We start from the raw sequence: 23,266 nt of genomic DNA on the forward strand, positions 1-23,266 counted from the left end.
AGGGGGAGTCCTGCTGAGGCACGTCAACTAGGAGCTCCCCCCGGAGTTACCAGTTGGGAGCATGTCGTGGGCCCACAACTCCATAGGCTTAGGACAAGGCCACGCCCCCCGGAATCCTTTATCAGATTACCCTTTGTTTCGGGGGAAGGTGATGGCGCTGCCTCATCTGCATAACAATAGAAAATACCCACACCAATGCCTAACCGCCAATACCGCGGAGTTGTGACAGATTGCTACGAGGTAGGCGAAAACCAAGTGGCCGGTGCCAATCTGCCAAATGGAAAAATTCCTACCAGGCCCCTTGACGGCGACCGACTGGAGTCCATAGCAACGTCAGAGAGCCTAGCCTAACGGGTGGGAGGGAAGGGGAAATAACCTAGCTGGCTGCTGCGTGGAAAAGAGGGAAAGCCTCAGCCGTGCCAGACCTAAGAGCAGCGAAGCCACGCCCCCCGGCCAGCCGATTGGCTGGCCTGTGGATGACACGCCCGAGGCTTCCCTGGAATGCGGGGGCTGAAGCCAGCCCCCGCGAGTGTGGGGAGGGGCGTGAAGCCCGCAACCTCACCTCCTCTCAGAAATGGCTTTACGTAACAAAGACTCCTAATTTTGCTATAATGTATGTTGTGCATTTTCATCATCACGCTTATGTTGCCACTTCCATTCTTAAAATTTTGTTAATGTTTCTTTTCAGCGGCGTCTTCGTCACCTGCGGAACATAGCAGCACGGAACATTGTTAATAGGAATGGCTATCGTCTCCTGGACACCTACTTCACTCTTCACTTGTGTAATAATGCAAAGATATGTAAAGGTACATGTAAGCCAATTCCCATAATTTCTCTCTCTCTTTCTTTGTCCTTATATGATCTAATCACAGTTTTCCAAACTTTTCATGTTGGTGGCGCACTTTTAAGACACGCATCATTTCGCGTCACAGTAATTTAGTTTTACTAACAAGCCGGAGGTTAAACTAACCCCTTATAAGAGCGTTCGCATGACACACCTACACACTGCAGCCGACGTGCTAACGTGTCGTGACACACAGTTTGGAAAGCTCTGCTCTAGGTTAATGCTTAGGCTGAAACTAGATAGCATGGTAATGTCTGCTGCTGCAAATCAGTTCACGTGATATGATTGCAGCATGAATTGCACCTTGCAAGGGGCAAGCAAGGAAGTAAAAGAGGAAAAACCAAAGTAGGAAAACAATACTTTATCCATCACAGGCCAGGGGAGAGCAGGAGAAGGATGTTTGGGGTGGGTGGTTTCAGCATCTCTTGTTCCTTATCTCTTGTTCAGTTTTGGCTTGACATTTATGGACCACCCAGTGACTTCTTGGCAGAGCTAGTGTTTGAATCTTGGTCTCACAAGGCCAAATCTGATTCAAAGAAGGAGGGAAAATAAGTCTCACTGTGTGTATGTGTTCCTAGGGAGTTGATGCTGTCTGGGCTTGAGAAAGTATAGGAAGTGTTGAATCCTGATCAGTGAAGTTTTAGACTTTCCTAATCTTTGAACGAGAAACTTTTTAAAAACTGAAATCCTTCAGATTCTGCTCTGATTGAATTCTGTAGTTTGCAACCCAAGTCCGTTTTACTAATCCCCAAGAAACCTTATAGCTTGATCGCTCTCAACAGCCACAGTAGTAGCTACAAAAGGATTAACAGATGCCCATATGCCGCTTAGTGTACGATGTCTTTGGGTGTTTACATCTTTTGTTTCTGTGGTCTGATGTCCCTGCCTCTGTATACTGGCAAGTAGATGAAAGTTCATCAAGCTGTTGCAGGTAGCTGCAATTTGCTTTCCTGTCTGCTGTGGACACAAAGAATTTATACCGTGCCACCCCTGTGCCTCTGACCTGTCCCCAGACTCTGCCCAGTCTTTCTTAATATTTTTCTAAGGTGCTTATCTCCATGGTAGCTAAGCTTTGAACTACCATTAAGAATCCAGAATATGACCTCAATGCTTGTGTTCATAGTCTTTGCCGCTGGATTCTGTGGCAGGATTGAGGCCTAAATATTCCCACTTACACCAGCTCTCACACTGAAGAACTGAAAGATAAGGGACTGGAGCTGCTGAGGCAGTAACCCTAGCAGTTTGTCCTTTTAAAGAGACTCTTCCTAACATTCTTTTCAATTCAGGGTGGAGGAGCTATTTTTTTCAAAGTCTCAAAAACGATACTGAAGTGAAGCTAGGAAATCATTCCAGGGACTGTTCCTTTTGGAATGCTTACTTTAAGTAGTATTTGTAGAATATGTTGCAATGCCATCGTTTGACATTTTGGATGAATTTGATTCCCCCCCCCTTCCTAAAATAAAATAATGTAGCATGCTTATATTTGGAGTTGAAAAGATTCAGTTTCTGCTCATGGAAAATGTAAATGTTTTGCTCAGAAAAAGTAGAAACAGTGTACGTTTCCCATAGTAGTGTCAGGCTCACTTGTTTCATTATAAACTCCTATTTTTATATTTATTTTTGCAGATTTTCTCACCCCCCCCCCCAAGTAGGCATGTGGTAAAACAATATGGTGTAGAGTGTTGGACCTGAAAGATCTCACTTCAGATCATATCTTGGCCATGCACTCACTCTAACTTCTGGTTCCTTAGAGAACAATCCTATGCTGCTCGTTACGATGGCTTTATATTACCTCCAGCATCAGAGACAGTATGCTCCTGAATACATAGCTGGCATGCACAAGCGGGAGACATCTGTTGCCCTTTTTCGTGGCCACTATGAGAACAGAATGCTGGACTAGAGAGGCCTCTGGTCTCATTCAGCAGAACTGCTCTTATCCATATTTACTCTTAACACAGTCCCACTGTGTTAAATGGGCATTTCTCCTAGGTAAATGTGTATAGGTTTGCAGGTTTCATCTGATTCCTCACATTAAAAAAAAGAATGTGACAAAAGCGTGTAGAGGTTTTTGTTCCTAGCAGCCAAATAATTTTAGCTTAAACTAACGTCTGGCTGAAGCAAATGAACATTCTTCTTTGAGGCACTGCCTGCCTTCTGGAATAAAAGCCAAGCAACTGTTCGGCAGTAGTATTTAAGTTTGCAGTTCAGTAGACCTAGAATGAACCTAATTCCAGTGCTCTGTGCATGCATGCCTAATTTTTAAAATTATTTTAAACCTTAGCATTTGCAATTCCTGAAATATATTTGTAAAAACAGACTCTCACTTAGGCTGCTAGTGCCCCCTTCCCCGTCCACATTGAATCCTGCAGATTTGTCTGTTTACACTGTGTTCAGCCTGCCATTTCCTTTCCCTTTTTGGTGCCATCATGATGTGGCAGTGATGGATTTTGTGGCCATCTGTGCTTCCCATTCCCCTGGCACCATGTTCCCCTTGTTCATGGTCAGGGCAGCTAATTTTCCATAAGGGTCCTTCATTATTATTTTGAATGAATCCTTATCAAATTTCTCCCTAGAATAAAATATTTTTTTTGGTAAGCGTTACCTTTCATACAAATGTGAAAATCTTTTCCCATAGCATAAGTATCTGCTCTGTATCCCAGACCTGCACAGTCTGACCTCTAATGCTCTCTTTAATTTTGTTTCCTTTTCTAGAATTTTATAAGAGTGAAGTGATAAAGAATTCTCTGGTAAGTTGCCTTCACTATGAGGCTTCAGCCAAGTTCCAGATTAATCTTTTCTCCAAAATGTCTAGATATTTGAGTGAAACATTGTTCAAACTGTCTCAATGTTTCCATTTGGCATTATGTGCAAGTTGGCAAGCAGTGTGCGTCGCTGCGTTAAACCAGAGACTGGCATTAGTTTTTTTAGGGCAGCTGAACGAGGCTTTGTTTCCTGTCATGTAAACACAGAGCTGCTTCTGGTCAGAGTTTAAAACACTGTTAAAACTTGCAATAAATGTTTGGTGACTGTGCATGCTGCAAGGAGTGATCTTCTGGCAATCTCTTCTCTTAGCTGGCCTTAGATTTTCCTTTTTAGCATGAATATCAGTAATGTCAAAGGATTGATAGGCCCTGTTCACCAATTGGAGTGTCCCACCAAGAGTGGGGGAACCCAGGATCCTGCCGACCTGCCAATCACATCCAATTCACCAGTCATACATTGGGTTACGAATGCTGTGGGTTGGGCGTTTTTGAGTTGCGGACTGCGCCGAACCTGGAAGTACCGGAACGGGTTGCTTCTGGATTTCGGCGCTTGCACTCGTGCACAAACACAAAATGACGTCACGTGCATGCGCAGAAGACCAAATCACGTCATGCATGTGCGCAGAGGGTTGTGAACACTGCGTGTTGCGAATGTACCTCCCACGCGGATCACGTTCACAACCCGAGGTGTGACTTTATTCAGGAAAAAACCCAAAACAAACACAAAATAGGCTCCAGAGAAGAAAAGCAAGCAAGCAAGCAAGCAAGCAAGCAAGCAAACACACACACACACACACACACACACACACACAGAGAGAGAAAGTTCCCTTCCTTCTTTTTCTGGGGTTGTTTGTTGCTGCCTTCCCTTTCCCTCCCCTGCCCATCTGTTCCCTCCTCTTCAGCCACCTTAATCTTTTTTTCCAGAGCATTTTCCCTCCCAGTTCGCTTTCTGCTCTAGGGCCTGTCTTACTGTAGAAAACTAGAGAGTTTTGTGTGTGTGTGTGTGTGTGGAGCGCAGAAACTTCATGGGCACTGGAAACTTTCATAGGCACCATTGCATGCCTGTGCTGAGACTGCTAGATAGAGCACATTCTTTTAAAAACATTGGACTAAATGGAACTAAGTGGAAGGAGATTGGAAGAAGTTTAAAAACTATTTACAAAAACATTGCAAAATCTTTGAATGTTGAGGACATTGAAATGAGAAGAAGAGGTTCAAGTGATTAAGATAAATTAAAAAATGAAAGAAGGGATAGATATTGGATGAAAATTTGAATAAATATAATATTTGAAGGAATTTTCAAAGGTTAAAATTAATATAAATGAATTTCCTAAATTAAATTTGAAGTGGAATACAAGAAAGGAGGGCTGGCGGAAGTCAAGAAAAGAAGGCTATGAAGGATATGTATTTGAAAGGAGCTTTTTCTTTTTTCTTTTCTTTTTCTTCTTTTTTATGTTAAGTGTTTATATTTTTCTATTTTTGTACTTTTGTGGTTTTGTATCTTTTTTGTATTTTCTCTACTTATTGTTTATAATCTTTTTATTGTGAAAATTCAATAAAATATCACTTTTTTTAAAAAAGCATTGGACTAAATGAATCAACAGTCTGTCTGTATTGGTATAAGGCAGCTTAATGCATGGTCAGGTAAAACCTTGAACATTTTCAGTATACTGTAGCTGTCTCTCTCGTTTCACAACAACAGAATCCAACATGGCGAAGTCTTGACTTTGGTCTTATGCCCGATCGCCTCGATACGTCCGTTTCCTGCTTTGTGGTGAGGATATGGGGTGGCAAGAATGATGCCCATCAGCTGCTGATAGAGTGGAAGGTCAATCTCGATGGACTCAGATATGTGGGCCAGCAGGTAAAATAAAAACATGCTGCTTTCACTAAGGGTTGGCTTGTTAGAGGAAGTTTCAGCAGACATCTGTTCTTATTGGGCTATCTCAACAGATCTCTTTTAAGAATCATTTTAAGGACAAAGTTAGTAAATGCTGGACAAAATTGTAATGGGACAGTGGGATTCTGTTGCTCATCTTGACAACTGACCCTCCGCACTGGTGAATGGTCGACTACTCATGGTTCAGTAATTTTACACTTTCCCGGGTTTCAAAAGAATAGCCTTCATGTTTACTGCAGTGTTTTGTATCATCTTCTTTTTTAAAATAAGAATAATACTTTATTTAGAATTCAACAACAACAAAGGAAAAAACCACAGTAATTGCTACATCAATTCATTACAATTAACCAATTTTAACAATATATAAATAGTAATAGAAAAATTAGACAACACCACTTTTAACTTACTGTAGTTTTCATATTTATCTCTTTATCTATTTCTTAACAAATCAAAGAAAGACCAAGAAAGGAGGCCCAAAAAAGAAAAAAAAGAGGAAGAAGAAGGGGGGGGGAGAGGAAGGGGAGGAAAGGAAAAAGAAAACATAGTAGAAATAATAACACAATGAGTCTAATTGGAAGTCAGATGTGTTTATTTTGTTTCATTTTGTATCTTCTTTTGAGACTAACCTTTTCAGTTTTGTTTTTTGGATTTAGCTTTTGTGAAGTAGGCTCGGACCCAGGAAAACTTAGGCTGCATTTCTTATTTCTTTTTAGTCTTTTAAGTTGCCACAATACTTGCTTCTGTGTTTGCATTTTGTGACATTTGGTTCGGGAAGTGAATGCCTGGGACCGTATTCCACATTCCTCTCCTCTGTTGGGCAGATGGTGACCTTGGATAATTGAAGGAAGTCTGTATACTGATTATTCCTGTAATGAATGTTACCTTAACTTCTAGGAGAACTAATGAAATTCAAAATCAAGTTCACTGAATCTATGGCACTGTTTTAATTAACAGATACATGCTCGTAGCCCCAATGAAATTATTTTTGGGCTGAACGATGGCTATTATGGAGCCTCATATGAACAAAAGGTAAGGATACATATATTGTATATGTCATTAGTGTTGTATATAGGGTTCAATTTTTCACATGGGAGCTACAGGGAAGCCACAGATTGGAACCTACATAGTAATCCCTCTAGGGACAACCACCTCAGTTACCATTAAAAAATAAGTCTGGTGGTTTGGTATGCATAAAACAGCAGCCTCTCTGGGTTACAGCTCAAAGAGCTGAATACCGTATTGGCCTGAATATAAGCCTCATTTTTTCCCCAAATTCCGACTGAAAAGTTAAAGTGCGGCTTAAATTCGCGACCTTACAAAAACTGGCTTTTACAATATCGCTGCTGAAACAGACATATGGTAAAACGGAGCGGGTGTGAGTGCTTGCGGAATTTTAAGGGAGCGGCTTATATTCAGCTATTGTCTTTTTTTCTTCCTCCCCTTGAATTTTAAAGGAATTTTAAAGGCTTATATTTGGGCCAATATGGTATTTCTTACAATTATGTGTGACGGCTACTTGATAGAAGTTTCTGTCCTTTCTACCTGAGATGTGGATCTTGCCAAAGTCACCCAATCAGTTTACGAAGGCAGGGTTAGCATAATGCGCTGTCTTCACAGCTCGCCAGGGAGATAATTTTGATCTGTTTTACCTTTTGGAAGATCATGGGTTTCAAACAGTTTTGTTGAGCTGCTTTTAATCAAAAGTGGAATTTGGAGACTTCCTACAGCTACTAATTAAATGAATGGGTGTGTATGGGAGTACTTGCTCATTACATTTGGAATCTAAAGGGGAAAGCCAAAGGGCCATGTTAAGATCTGCGGACATAGTGCACATAGAAGCATTTCTGGTTTGCGGAGTGTCAACTTCCAGTTCAAAATGCAGCTACAATCCTTGGGCAAGCTGTTCTTATTTTATAGCTCATGTAAAATTGGGGTTGGAGGAGCTGTGGGAATAAAAAGAAGAAGAAGTAGGGCTGAGTGAGCTGGTATGAGCCTCATATATAAACTGACAAAAAAAGTTGTATGATAAAGCTTGGAGTATTTTCAATAGTCTTATTTTATTATTGGATGTGTGATTCCCCTTCAAAGTGGTCCCTATCTTGTACTGAATATGGGTGTAGCCTTCTGGCTCAGCCGCATGTGGGGATTTTATCAGAAGCAGTGAGCAGTTGGGCTTTTGAGAGAGTCCTCTGCTATTGACTCCTTCATTTATGCCCTACCATTCCCAAGCGCTTTCTTCTCTGGTGGGAAAATACTTGCGGCGGGGGGAGGGGGGCAGGAATTACATCATTGCATATATTGATCAGCTAAGCAGATTAAAAAGGGAAATTCTTTCCGCGCTTTCCTTAGGCAGCATGGGAACTGCTGTTTATACTTAAGCTGCAGATAATTAAATTTTTCCCTTGAACTCCCCTTTTGGCCTGCAGGTGCCTTACAGGGCTCGTTTCAAAGAAGTGTTCTCATTTAGCAACTGAGATAAGCATAAGAGATGGGCAGGCTTAAGTAGATGACTTCAAGATACCTAGATACCCTGGTGGAAGGGGGGAAAAAAATGTAAAAAGGCCTTTAATAGGGAAATGGGACCCAATTTCAGTGTTATAAAAAGCAATTGATCAGCTACCCTGTTTGCCTTTAAGGGCCTCTCAGGAACCCAGAAGAATAACCTCCTCCAGGTGGATCAGAACTGTGTCCGCAACTCATACGACGTCTTCTCTTTGCTGAGGTAACTCTCTTTAAATCCTGAAATAGAATTGCTGGCACAGATAGTGATATAAAAAGCATCACTGTCAACAGGCTGAACGTGCATAGCTTTTCAAGAGGTTTCCCCATCATGTCCATTATTGTGCATATAGCCTTGTTGAGAAGATGCCTGGATGGTGATTCTCAACTCCTAGTACATGGTCTTGGAAGTCTAACCTTGATGCTCCTTAGGATTACTGCAGACCTGTTCCTTCTACAGTAAATCTTTTAGAGAGTTGTGCTTAGTGGTTGGAGTTAACTGGTGAAGATTTCCCCACCACTGGAAGAAAATGGAAGTGTCATACTAAAACGAACAGTGTGGTGGTGGTGGGGGGTGGCCTGTGTTAGCACAAGACCAGCTGTGCTTCTCAGATGAATAGTAGCCTTGTCTCCAGTGTTTGCCTGATGTTGGAATGATGCATATTAGTAGCATAATACTCGATTCTTTGCTGCTGTTTCTTTCTTTTGCTCCCCTCCCCCCCGTATCGAACGATAAGTTCTAGCAAATATAAGTGTTTGAGTTTGGCCATCTCTGCTACCAGTGGCTGCAAGTTCGACACTTCCGTTGCGCACTCTGGGGAGCAGAAATATGGGTTGGAATCTCAAGTGGTACTTAGGTGAGCCTTTGCACTTGAGAGCGCTCAGTGAATTTCTGCAAAAAATATATGAAAGGGCCTCTTGTTGGATCACATTATTGGCCCACCTAGCAAAGTATTGTCTGCACAGTATTGTTCAGCCTTCGCCAGCCTAATGGGCTCCACATGTTTTGCACTACGGTTCCCATCAGCCCCAGCCAGCGTCTGATAGGAGTTGTAGACCAAAACCTCTGAAGGTTGGCAAAGGCTGGACCCATAGTAACAGCTCTCCAAAGTCTTGAATCTTTCTCAGCCTTGCTTGCTACATTTTGATGCAAACAGCGTAAAGTTCAGAGGGCAAATGTCCTGCTTCTCAGCAACCGACCCCCAAACCCTTCCCAAATCAAACACACAAGTCGTAGGAAGAAGCATCCCTGTCATGGCGCTACATGTGAAAATGATGGTGGCTGTATATTCAACCACAGGATGGTGTGATACTTAGTTGCTTTAATAGACTCGTAGTTTCCAAGACATGAGAAATAATCCCACTTGCTTCTGTACTACAGTGGTGCCTCGCAAGACGAAATTAATCCGTTCCGCGAGTCTCTTTGTCTAGCGGTTTTTTCGTCTTGTGAAGCACGGCTATTAGCGGCTTAGCGGCTATTAGCGGCTATTAACGGCTTAGCGGCTATTAGCGGCTTAGCGCCTTAAGAAAAAGGGAAAAAACTCGCAAGACGTTTCGTCTTGCAAAGCAAGCCCATAGGGAAATTCATCTTGCGGAATGACTCAAAAGACGGAAAACTCTTTCGTCTAGCGAGTTTTTCGTCTTGCGAGGCATTCGTCTTGCGGGGCACCACTGTAGTCTGACCTCATCTGGAATGCTGTCAGGTTCTACATTCCTCATTTTGAGAAATACTTGGATAAATCTGAATGAGGTCAAAGGAGGGCAATGAAGATGGTTCAGAGAACAAGCCCAAGGTTGAAGGAACTTGAGTACAGTGGTACCTTGGTTCTCAAACGGCTTAGTTGATGAACAAATCGGCTCCCAAACACCACGAACCCGGAAGTAAGTGTTCCGGTTTGCGAATGCTTTTCAGAAGCTGAACGTCTGACATGGCTTCTGTTTGAGTGCAGGAAGCTCCTGCAGCCAATTCGGAAGCTGAGCCTTGGTTTTTGAACTGCTTTGGAAGTCAAACGGACTTCTGGAATGGATTAAGTTCGAGAACCAAGGTAGCACTGTATGTTAAGCCAGGAAAAGAGAAGACACAGTGACGACAGTTAGCACTTCTCAAATACCAGATGGCAGGACTAGATCAGTAGGCTTAAGTCACGAGAGAATACATTTTGGTTGGACCTTAGGAGAAACTTACTGATTCTAGGAGCAATTTGAAAATGGGATCATGTAGTGGGCAGTGGGGTGTGGCTCTTCTTCGTAAGATCCAAGGCTTACTCTGATTCATGCAAGACTGAACTTGGTGTTAGGTTTCAAAGTGCCCACTATTTCTACTGATGATCTGCCACAGTTAGGGTAACTAGTGCCCTGATTGATTGATAGACTGAGTGTACTTATATGCCGCTTTTCCACAATGAGCTGTGCTCAAAGTGGCATACAGCAAATGTTCAAAACATTCAAATACAAATACACGAAATGCAAAGCATGTCAGTATATTCAGAAGTTGCCCAACTGAGCATTGCAAGTTCTGTATGTGTGAATGGATAGACATAACTGAAGTTTGATGGCCTAATAATGAGCATAGTATGTGTTGAACTCTGCTATAGAATATGCTCTGGACACAGCCTTGCTGAACTGCTTGTCCAACTTGCTCAGGCCTTTCTCAACACCTCTCAAATAATGGGTAGCCAACATGGTGTTGTGCACTAAATCCCATCATCCCTGACCATTGGAATCACCACACTGGATTAACCCTGTCTTAAATACTCTTCAGAATTGCTTTGGAGTTCAAAAACTCAAAAGTTCTATATTGCAGCTCTACCAGAAGGTGTCACTCTTGCCTTGCAAGAATTGGGCATTTTTCTTTTAATGAATGGGTGGTAGGGCAGAGCTGAACGCTGGCTGTTTTACTCATAAAGTTGTCTTCTACAAGCAGTTTAATATTAGAGTTTTGATTCTACAGAAACATTGGCTGTCAAATTCTCAAACAACTGAGCTTATTTATATAAGTGTACTTAAAAGCAGGTAGAATGCTTGCTGCCTAAGACAAAATTAACTTGTCAGGTATATGATACAAGTACTGTATTTTTTGCTCTATAAGACTCACTTTTTCCCTCCTAAAAAGTAAGGGGAAATGTGTGTGTGTCTTATGGAGCGTAAGCAGGCTGCACAGCTATCCCAGAAGCCAGAACATCAAGAGGGATTGCTGCTTTCACTGCGCAGCGATCCCTCTTGCTGTTCTGACTTCTGGGATTCAGAATATTTTTTTCCTTCTCCAAAAACTAGGTGCGTCTTATGGTCTGGTGCGTCTTACAGAGCAAAAAATATGGTATGTCATGCATTCACTTAAATGATCACCAAGGGCTTATTTAGTCTAGCATCCTGTTTCCAACAGATAGATGTTCCTGTGAAGGATGGCACTAACTCAAGATCCCTTCTCCCAAGTTTGTTCTGCTTATTCAGCATGGATTCTTCCAGGAAGTGCTACCACAACTAATAGCCCCTGGTAGAATTATGAGAGCCTGCTGGATCAGGCCAGTGGCTCATTTTGTTCTCATAGGCTGACCAGGTGCCCATGGGAAACCCACAAGCAGGATTCGAGCACAAGAGCATCTCTCCCCTCCTGTGGTTTTCTGGTACTCAGAAGCATTGCCGCTTCCACTGTGGAGGACAGAGCATAGCCCTCATGGCTAGCAGCCTTCAGTAGACATATCCACTTCCTATCGGAGGGAGTTTCGTTGTTTAACTATTAGCTGCAGAAAGAGGTACAGTGGTGCCTCGCAAGACGAAATTAATTCGTTCCGTGAGTTTTTTCGTCTTGCGAGTTTTTCGTCTTTCGAGGCATTCGTCTTGCGAGGTACCACTGTATTTTATTTTATCTATCCTAAATCTTTCAAAATTAAGCTTCATTGGATGAACACCATAAATACCTTCCATCCCTTTTAAAAAGCAGCTGAAGCTGGGGACCATCTCCCTATGTCGTGGGAGTGACTTTCATAAGTCAACCATATATATGTGTGAAGAAGCACCTTTTTCTGTCTTTCCATGCTTAAAACAAATCAGAATTCTGGCCTCAACAATGGCTTTTGGTAAGAGGAGGGAGGGATCTTCAGATTCCCTGGATGAGGAAGACTGTCAAACACCAAATGGGCCTTCTCTGAGGCCTTCTCTCACTCCCACCTTTAAATGAACATTATATCATGCTGCGGTAATAATTTCGTATGTAAAATAGGTGTGCCACATGTGAGTGTGCCGGGAGATCAAATAGGAGGGGGGCAGGGTTGGTTGGAGTGTCTCTCTGTTAGTTGCTTTGTAGAGGAATGCTGGTGGGTCTAATGACCCCCTAGCTCCCCACAAATCAGTGTTGGCTGAGGTATACATAAGCCTTCTCCTCTCCTGCTGCTTTGAAAAATTAACAGCAGAGAGCAGCACATGGATTCAAGCTCTCGGCTAGCCAGTGCTAGAAGCTTTGTGCAGCAGCTGCATCGTAGCCAACGAGGTTAATCTGAGGCGCTGTTACTGCTAATTGAAAATTTGTTTTATATGATTTATGCTGTACTTGTGATATTCTGTTACGTTCTTATTATTTATTGTTTGGGATTCATTTGAATGAAAAGCAGCGTAGTAATACAATCTATCCATAAAGGGAAGCAATAACTTAAAGGTGGTTTTTTTTTGGGGGGGGGGGAAGCTGAGCACCAGCAATGCATCTGAGAGCATTGGGTTCCCTGAAATTAATTTCTCATCTCTTCCTCCCCACCCCACAGCTTTAAGCTGCGAATAGGAATGCCTTACCCAACTTGAGGCCTATCTCAGGGGCCCAAAACAATTCATACGTTTTTCAGAAATTGTGAGCAAATTTTGGCCTTTTAAAAATGACCCCTAAACTTACTGGGAATACTAAATTCTACATGCTTCATCTCGGGAGAAATCACCTTGCCTATATTGCAGTGACCGGCTTCGTATGTGCCAAAGAGAGGAGACTCCAAGCTGTTTCCTGCATTTCTCTTCTTTCTCGCTAATAACTCTTGACAGTGCAGTTTTCTACTGAGTTTGTGAAGGGTGACCACCTCCTGGACTTCTTGCATGGAGTTAGAGCAGGAATTTTTAACAGCTGGCAAGTGAGTGCTGAATTCTAGCCTGCGGCTGCAGACAAACCTATATGAACCATGTGCATATGTGAGGGGATTGAGAGTCACAGGGAGATGGCTTAGTTTTCCGTGGGGCTTTAATGAGAACAATATTTGCAGGTAATACTCGACACACTGAGCTCTCATACCTTAAAATAAGCCTTCAGGGGGAAAAGAGCTTCAATTTTTAGGATATTTTAAAATGCCTTATTCTGTATATACCACATTGAACACTGAAATCTGTCATTCTGGGTTGAATAACTGAACTTTCATCTAACTGAGAAATACTCTGCCTTATGACAAAGTATAGTATCTTCACAATAGTTGCAGACTGGACATGGTGATAACTAGTCTCCTGCAAGTTGCCAACATCTTGAAATGCATAACTACACATGGAATGAAATGGGGGTTCTGCCAATAATGATCTCCCCTCCAAACTAACATGCAGCACAACTTGAATAATGTCCTGGTGCTAATAGGTTCCCCTTCCCAGTATCCCTGCCAAGAAAACTCCATGGACAAAGATAACAGGTATATAAAAGTTATGACGCTGGAAGATGAACCCCTCAGGTCAGAAGGCGTACAACATGCTACTGAGGAAGAGCAGAGGACAAGTAAAAGTAGATTCAGAGCTGATGAAGTGGCTGGGCCAAAGCCGAAAGTTCGCTCAGTTGCGGATATGCCTGGAAACGAAAGGAAAGTCCAATGCTGTAAAGAAAAATATTGCATAGGAACCTGGAATGTAAGAACCATGAACCTTGGTAAGTTGGATGTGGTCAAAAATGAGGTGGCAAGAATAAGGAAATCAGCCCAGAGTGCTCACTGGAAGGACAGATCCTGAAGCTGAGGCTCCAATACTTTGGCCACCTCATGAGAAGAGAAGACTCCCTGGAAAAGACCCTGATGCTGGGAAAGATGGAGGGCACAAGGAGAAGGGGACAACAGAGGACGAGATGGTTGGACAGTGTTCTCGAAGTGACCAACATGAATTTGACCAAACTGTGGGAGGCAGTGGAAGACAGGAGTGCCTGGCGTGCTCTGGTCCAGGGGGTCACGAAGGGTCGGACACGACTAAACAACAACAACCACCAATAGCTTGTGTTCCCCTCCATCTGCTACCCTCCATCTCCACCAGCCACATGTTGCTATCGTTCTGACTTGGGACACCAGATTTCAATTGGCATCAGAGATGGTTGTGCCTATGGCACTGTAGTCATGCGGTGATGAATATTTTTCAGCTTGTTTGCCCCTGGGGACATGGGTGGGCAAGCTGCTTGAAGAGGCGAGACCAGTTGCTTTCATGCTTGACCTTCGCCCCAATCAAGATAGACTGGCAATCTGACTAGATCAGGTTTCTCAAACTTGGGTCTCCTGCTGGTCTTGAACTACAGTTCTCATCATCCCTGATCACTGGTCCTGCTAGCTAGGGATGATGGGAGTTGTAGTCCATAAAACAGCCGGTGACCCAAGTTTGGGAAATCCTGTCTAAGAGAGGTGATCAGTGCCTCAGTCAGAGAAGGCATGGTTCCTGCATGTTTGTGAGAGGCTGTAGTGAGACCCCTTGTGAAAAAAAATAAAATGTAGAGCCAAGTAATGTGAATAGCCATTGGTCCATCTCACATTAGCCTTAATTTGAGCAAGGGTTTAAGCATGTGACTGTATCTCAGCTCCAGGTAGTCCTAGGGAGACCTGATTACTTAAATCTGTTACAGTCTTGTTTGGGGTCATGGAAGCTGCCTTGCTTGCCCTGGTAGATGAGCCTGTGCTGAAAGATGCATAGAAGTGTGTGACTCTGTTGATTCTCTTAAATTTCTCGATGGCTTTTTGTTGTTGTTTTTTTGTAGCATTGGACATGGTATCTGTAATGGGAATTAGGGTTGCTTGTGCGTAAGTGGTAACTGCTCCAGACAGCGTTGTCCGGCTAACCTTTCCCTGGCTGCACAGCCCTTACTCCGTGGCTGTGTCAGTCGCTGGCAGAATCCGTCAGTGGGCGTTTCCTGAACTTCTTCCAACATAAAAGCTCCTTGACACCAAGTCTCCGCCTAGCTTCCCTGCGCGGAAGCTTTCTGCGCAGAGTGGGAGTGCCTAGCGGAGGTCCTGCGCTCTCCCCACTGGTCTCGGTGGAAGAGTCTCGGAGCCCTCCCTCCGAAGCCCACTCATGCTCCCCTTTCTTCCTGGTGTCATGCTGATTACCTTCCCCAGAGGAAGTGCTCTCTCTCTCTCTCTCCCTCTGCTGGGCTCTTCTCCTGCATCCCTGGGGAGCCTTACCTCCACTCTTGGCTCCGATGGCAGTTCCCTGACAGTATCCTCCTGTTCTTCAATGGTTCCAGACATTCCAGTCTCACAAGGTAGTTCTGGGGGATGTTGTTCAGCCCCATGACCTTTGGCTTAACAGGGTGCCAAAGTATCTGTCTTGTCTCTTACTCTGTTTCACGTCTGCATGAAACTACTTGGCGAGATCATCCAGGGGCTTAGGCCGAGGTGTCACCAGTATATTGATGGTGTGTGACTCTACCCCCTTTCCCCTATAGTCTAATCCCAGGAAGTCTGTGGAGCTGCTAAACCAGCGTCTGTCAGTTGAGTGGGCCGAGGGAGGTGAATAAGCTGAAATAATGCAGATAACCTGGAAGAATGGTTGGTCAGGGGCTCTGGCAATCTGGGGAAGGTTGTGCAACTTGCTCCAGATGTGATTGTGCTGCCTTTGAAGACGCAGGTCTCCCATCTGGGATGCCTCTGGCACCCATTCTTGGCAGACATTCTTGAATGTGTAGGTGGTGATGGTAGCTAGCAGTGGTTTTTTTTTTACCAGCTTCAGCTAGTTCACCAGCTGTGGTCTCTCCCAAACAAGATGGCCCTGATACAAATTCTTCATGCCTTCGTTGCTTCTTGGCTGATCTACTGCGATGCTTGGTAAAAGTTATTTTCTTTTAAAGTATTGAGTGATCTTTAGGTCACTTGTGCCCAAAGCAACTTACAGGTATTGACAAAGTTACTACTAAAACCAAGAACGAAAGATCCACACAAATAAAACAGACTTGGAACTTGAGCAGCATAACCGTTCTCCACCCTCCATCCAGTGAGCGAGACACAACATTACCCAGGAAAAGCCAACTGAAGCAAACGACTCTTTCAGGCCTTCCAAAAAGCCTAATGCTTAGCTGGTGTAGCTCCAAAATAATTTGGAAACTTAAATTCTCAGCTCCAGTTATGGTGCCAAATTATTGTCTGGTATCCATCGATGCTATTTTATCGCTGTGGTCCTATTCCAGCTCTGCTGGTTTCCTGTTTGTTTCCAAGCTCAATTTAAAGTGCTGGTGTTAGGTTTAAAGCCCTAACAATGGTCTTGGAAGCAGGTTGTTCTCAGGACCATCTATTCCTATATGAACCTTCCTGACCAGTTAAGATCAGGTTTGGAGGTCCTGCTCTTGGCCCCATTGATATGTGGTGTCAGGTGGATGAATATAAAAGATGGGGCCTTCTTGATTGGCGGTGACAATGTTTTGGAATGTCCTCCTTTTGGGAGCCTGTCAAGGTTCCTCACTCTTGGCTTTCAGGCGTCCTTTAAATGCCCCCTCCATGTTTCAGGAAATTTAGACTTTTTAGAGATCTTTTATCTGTTGCCATGAGCTTATTAAGATTTTATGCTGCAGTCCGTCTGTGACTTTGTTTTAAATTGCAATTTTATGGAGTTCTTTTTGGTGTGTTTTAATTTTGTAAAAAGCTTTGACTCCTTAGAAAAGATACATAAAGAATCACATCAGATTATTAAATAAGCTCTACTGCATGCTATGGAGGAGAGCGGAGGAATCTGTCCTCTTTTTGGCAGCAGATTTTGTAAGTTCTGACATCTAGTGCTGCTGTCACATTTGCTGAGAAGCTTTTATTTTGTGAGACAAGTCCTGAAGATGGCAATTTGCTGGGTAGGAGTTAGAATCTGCCAATATTTTAGTTGGTGTGCTTGTGAAAGCAATTATCTAGGTATCTGCTGGCCATCCTAACGAAGAGAAAAACAGTGATGAATTTTGAGGGGTGCATCATTAGTACTCCAGTCGGACCTCAGAAGTTGAACGGAATCTGTTCCGGAAGTCCATTCGACTTCCAAAATGTTTGGAAACCAGGGCGCGACTTCTGATTGGCTGCAGGAAGCTCCTGCAGCCAATCGGAACCTACGAAACCTGCGTTGGACGTTTGGGTTCCAAAGAACATTTGCAAACCGGAACACTCACTTCCGGTTTTGCGGCGTTCGGGAGCTAAAACGTTCTGACTCGCAAGGTGTTCAACTTCCGAGGTACGGCTGTATATCGAAGAATCCTTTCTGTATGATTAGGCGCACCAGAATGTAGTAGTTGCTCTTGAGTGGTATTGAATTGCATTTTAGTTGCGCTAAACAAGAGATGTTGTTTATTGGTCCCTAAAGGAAAAGAGATGGTGACTCTGCAACACCCAAGTGGGTTTAAGACACGTTTCTGCTTGTTGGCTTCTGAGAATGGTTATTGGACCCCTCTGGGGTTGCATCTTACTGTTTGGAAAGAGGACTGGGAAAGCTTGATCCTTAAATGTTTTTCTGCTTTGGGAGCAGAGTTCATCCAAGGGTCCCGAAAACCCTTGGAGCATTTTGTCTTCATGCACTGTCCCTTTTGTATCCTGAGCTGTTAAGAACACTTGCCTTATGTTGCACAGGAAGCTGATGGCTGGTCAGGATAGACTCGTGGAGCCCTTCTCCATTTCTATCCTCGTTCCTCTTCTTGGCTCCTGTCTTATTCTGGCGTTGACTATTTGTCACATAGCTTCAGGAACTGGGTGAGGATGGGGTTGCATGTAAACCTGAAAAGTCCATCGGATGTGTTGGTGGGGAAGGAAATTCCCAAAACAAAATGTCAGATTAGTTGTACATGTGTAGATTTGGGGGTCTGGATTGGAGGCTGCTGCTTCTTCATGGCTAATGTAGCCGGACCTCTTTAGAATCTAGTCTCTAGATAAGCATAAAGACTTGTTTGTTCAGGTTTCATATTTTTTGTTTTAAAATCTGTTTAATAGAAGCTCTTTTAATAATAGTACTGGGTGTTTGCAATTTGGGTATCCCATATCTCTCACTTTGCCAAAAAGCTCTCGCTCTGTTTTCTAAATCCCCAGCGGTCATTACTTTGTTTAAATAAACCCAGTGTAAACTAAGGTTGTTTTGGCAAATCTGACCTTCCCTGTATTTATTTCTCTTGTGAGAAATAGCTATAGGATGTGTGACTGTAGTATTTAGTCTGTGCATTCATGGCTTGTGACCAAGAATGAAATAAATGCTGTACATTGGGGGGGGGGGGGAGGAAGGAGAGGACAAAAGAGGAAGAAAGTGAACAGCATCCAGGCATTCAAGAAGATGGATGGAAAACGCTTCAGGCGATTGACCGCAATGCATGTCAAAAAGCCATAGATCTGGATTCTTTTATAAGCACCATCTGAGAACAGTGACGATTCTCTAACTGACCAGTGTTTGCTTTGTTGATTTGTGACTAACGTACCTAAAATGGCTTAAATATGCCAAACAAAGGGGCTGTGGGGCTGGAATAGATCATTTATTGCTGCCTCCTCACATTGTTGCTTCTTAATAGTGGAAATGTGATTCAACGTGCATCTTCTGCATTGTTAAATTATCAGAACTCTCTGATGAACCTAGCAGAGAAATTGGACTCCTGGGAATTGGTTTCAGTTTTAAAAGGTTCCTGGCCCTTGTGATTTTTGAGACTTTACTGAAAATGTATAGGTAATGTCTATAAAAGACTCTTAATGCCCAAGAGATGGCACTTCTGTAGCCTGCATGGCTATTGCTGCTCAGTGATTTCTGGTCATGTTTCGCCTCTATCCGAAAAGGAAAAAAGAAAAGAAAGGGGGAAGAGACTCACAATTAGCTCCAGATTCTTTGAAAATCAATCATTTAAGAATTTGTGCTTGCAGTTTAGGCTAAAGGTAGGGGAATAACACTTGGAATGTTTCCTGTTGTGGACTCCCTGTAAGTAATAATAATGATAAATTTAGCACAACCTTCTGTTTTAGTCTTCTGCATGTTAGGGTTGTTTACAAAACACTAGGAACTTTCAAAAATGTGATCCCCCTACCTGTAGAGTGAAGTGGTATTTTATCACCTCATTTAGACCTGCTGTGGGGTTTTAGAGTAAAATGGGACATTTCCACTTGAGGGGCTAGTTTGCAGCCAAAAAGTACCAAGAGAGTAACAGTGTTTGGGCACAAGCACTCCAATTAATATGCAGCAGTTCCAAAGCCTTTGTGCTAGACAACTCCGCATTTACGTGCGACCGTGCAGAAGCACAGTGCCAGGTACCCGGAAGTGAGGAGCATCTTGGAGACCCTCCCCAGAGCCCGAAAAGGACCTCTGTGTAAGCCAGAGGGGCAGCAGGGCTTCTCCAGCTGATTCGCAGGGAAGTGGCTGCTTCTGCTGCTGTGCTACCCCTTACACCAGCTGTTAGTTGGGGAGGCTAAGCAGCCCAGCAAAGCTCCGCTGCCCCTCCGGCTTGTGTGGAGATCCACTCCGAAGCCCCAAGAGATTATTCTCTTTGGGCTCTGGGGTGAGTCTCTTCCCAAGCCGGGAGGACTCTCCAGGGTGCTCCCCATTTTTTGTGATTTTGCACTTGTGTGCTGGTGCCCAAATGTAACCCCCGTGTGAATGGGAAGCCACCTGCATCTAAACAAAAGTTTCCCTTTTTGCTTGGTATACGTCAGAATTCAAGAACAAAATCAGTCATAGTTAACATAATTAACATTTCCATGTCTGAGTGGGTGCCCGTCTCTGGTTATGAATGTAAACTGTTCATTGAAAGATCTGAACTGATGTGTGCTGTATTAAATTCTCTCTTTTTTATAGAATATTTATTAAAGTTTTCAAAAAATAATACAATGTAAAATAAAAAGAAAAAATAACAAAAATACAAAAATAAAAACAATTAAAAACACATAGAATTTCCATTACTTATTTTCTTTTAACTTATTTTCCAGACCTCCTCATACCTCCCTTTTTTGCATTCCAATTTAAATTGTTAGTTCAGCAAATCCTCACCATTAGTTTTTGCTTATTTCTAAACCTTTTTTTCATATTCTCTTAAGCATTACAGCTGGAAACCACTTAATTTCTGTCCAACATCATTCTAACATTCCTTAATCTTACAATATTTCTGTAAATAGTCTTTAAATTTCTTCCAGTCTTCTTCCGCCGACTCTTTTCTCTTGGATTCTGCCAGTCATTTCTGCCAGTCCCATATAGTCCATTAAATTCTCATCCAGTTAGTATCAAACATTCTTTTTGATAGCTTCATTTTGGAGATATTTTCGCACTTTGTCAATAGATGTGAACTTAGTGAACTGTTTTACATGAAAATAAAGACAGCTCAGAACAACCTTTTGTATTCTAATCCATGCAATTAGTTTTAAATCCTGCATGGTGATAACTTTCAACTGAATTGGGTCACAGCTGGCTTGGTTCCAAGCCATCACAGTTTATCAGGGAAATCATTTATTGTCGAGAAATAGCTGGTGGAATCTGACTGTGATTGCTTGATGTTTGGTTAATAGCAGAACCTATTCCTTTAACATAAGCAGAATTGATTGAGGAACAAAATCGGATGAAATTATTCAAGAGAATATCTGGAGTGGATTTGAAAGGTTGCTTACTTAGCAGGCAATCATCTATGGCTGTGAGGAGCGGGGAGGAATCTTCTCCAAAATCTGCTGTGTATATTCGGCATTCATCATCAATCTGTTTTTCGAATTACGTTTAAAGAAAGCATTTCACTCCTCTAAGTTAAGCTCATGCCCGAAGACAGTTGAAACAAGTAACGCAAGAATTTCACGTGCACCGATGTGAGTGCATGTCCCTTTTGGGGTGGTGCAACAGCACACATTGTACAGTAGTACCTCAGGTTACATACGCTTCAGGTTACGTACGCTTCAGGTTACAGACTCCGCTAACCCAGAAATAGTGCTTCAGGTTAAGAACTTTGCTTCAGGATGAGAACAGAAATCGTGCTCTGGCGGCGTGGCAGCAGCAGGAGGCCCCATTAGCTAAAGTGGTGCTTCAGGTTAAGAACAGTTTCAGCTTCAGTACATACCTCTGGAACGAATTAAGTACTTAACCTGAGATACCACTGTAATTGTGGGATGTGTTCCTGGAGGAGAGCAGCTACCTCTGTTCTCCTGGGCTGGGCTGCAAGCAAGTTTGTACAAAATGCAGTGTGTTTCCCCATATTCCACCTGTTTTGGTCTTCAGCCACCAGATAACAACCCCATATGGGACCGCTGCATATTCCTGCATTGCATGGTCCCTTCCAACTTTACAGCTCTATGTAAAGAACTGATGTCTGATCCTCAAGCTAGCCAACATAGAAACCAGACCCGAGTGAAAATCTAGTCTCTTATATGTTGTAAATCTGTTAATGATCTGCACAAATATTGTGACAGTGTCATGTAAGAAGTGCTCTTCCAGACACAGGTGAGGCTCAGTGTATTTCTATATTTAAATGACAATTTTTTAAAAAGTGGATCCAGGAAATATGAGTTAGTCAGCTTTATGCTTCTTCCGGATAAACTGGTAAAAAGCAGTATTAAAGAGAATTAGTAAGCCTATTGAGGAAGAATGCTTCCTTGCTGAGAAAGAATGTGGGTGTTTTAAAAATAAAGCATAATGGGAAGAAAGTGAAGGCTTTATTCCTCTCCTCCTTATACTAGAATTGAATTAGGGGCTGGGAGTGGTTGTCCAATCAAGTTGGCCTGTCTTGAATTTCCATTTAGGGCTTTAAAAGTAATAATACCTGGAAAGAGACTCAGTAAATCAGCAAAGGAGCAACATGATTCCAAAATTCTCCTCTATCTGACGTCTCTAAAAGGTCTCCAAGGGCAGCCCCATGTACATCATGTTTCAGTAATCCAGCCTAGATGTAACGAATGTAGGCTTGACTGTGTCCAAGTCTGCTCAAGGAATGAACGCAGTTGACAAACTAGCACTGGTCTCGAGCCTTCAGGAGCAATGCCAGAACAAGAGTGCTTCCAAACTACATGACTTCCACGTTCAGATTGTGGATTTATGCCAGTTTCTCTCAGACGTTGGCGGTTGCTGCTGTTGCATTTGCGTCCTGCTTGTGGTCTTCCTGGAAGGATTTGGCTCAGCTGCTGTGCCAGGCTGAATGGATTTCTTTTTTCTTTCTATCTATCTGACCAAACGGAACTGCTGTTAAGGTGCATCAGCTAAAGCGTGGGTAGGCAAACTAAGGACCGGGGGCTGGATCTGGCCCAATCGCCTTCTAAATCCGGCCTGCAGACGGTCCAGGAATCAGTGTGTTTTTACATGAGTAGAATGTGTCCTTTTATTTAAAATGCATCTCTGGATCATTTGTGGGGCCTGCCTGGTGTTTTTACATGAGGAGAATGTGTCCTTTTATTTAAAATGCATCTCTGGGTTTTTTGTGGGGCACAGGAATTTGTTCTTCCCCCACAAAAAAAAATATAGTTCGGCCCCACCCACCACAAGGTCTGAGGGACAGTGAACCGCCCCCCTGCTGAAAAAGTTTGCTGACCCCTGTAAAGGGATAAACGTTTGAAAACTCTGGACACAGAGAAGTGCTGCCAGCTGGACGCAGTGTGCCATTACTTTTAGCTGGCAGGACTTCATCGTGTCCAAAGCGGCTCCAAGATGAGGCAGAGGTCTTGTAAGCCACAAGGTTCACTGGTGGTCTTGGACGAGTCAGAATCCATCAGGATGATTTGCTTTGCAAGGTTGTCATGCAGATAATGGGATGACCGTGGACACATTCAGCTTATTTGGGAGAAAGGCGGCGCACACATGGGGCGAGGGCTTTAAGGTTCGGCTTTGACTTAATTTAATCAGCCAGATGAAATGTGCATGCGTATGAATCTCTAGTGTTAGTGATTGTTTCAGTGACTGTAGTGCGCGATCCATAATCTCATTTTGCTTGGGATAATGTGCAATGGTAGAAGCAATGAGAACCCAAAGACTTGAAACATGTCCTATAGAAGTTGATTGCTTTGTGGATACTGAAAAATCTTGATCAAAATCTTTCAGATAAACAAAATTGATTTGGGCAACAAGAGAGCCTGATATATCTGGGCATCATGTTTAACATTCTTT

General features: G+C 43.0%; 1 protein-coding gene across 1 annotated transcript in view; it reads left to right on the forward strand.

The window, feature by feature from the left end:
- The window catches only part of UVRAG (UV radiation resistance associated), an 86,817-nt gene that overhangs the window by 16,263 nt on the left and 47,288 nt on the right, over nt 1–23,266 (forward strand). The window contains exons 2-6 of the mRNA XM_081860380.1: nt 689–806; nt 3,557–3,591; nt 5,309–5,470; nt 6,461–6,535; nt 8,143–8,228. Coding sequence (XP_081716506.1) covers nt 689–806; nt 3,557–3,591; nt 5,309–5,470; nt 6,461–6,535; nt 8,143–8,228 — 476 coding nt within the window. The remainder of the gene's footprint in view (nt 1–688; nt 807–3,556; nt 3,592–5,308; nt 5,471–6,460; nt 6,536–8,142; nt 8,229–23,266) is intronic.

Source organism: Podarcis erhardii (assembly GCF_964252035.2).
Source record: "Podarcis erhardii genome assembly, chromosome: 4".
In the NCBI taxonomy this organism is placed as follows: Eukaryota; Metazoa; Chordata; class Lepidosauria; order Squamata; family Lacertidae; genus Podarcis; species Podarcis erhardii.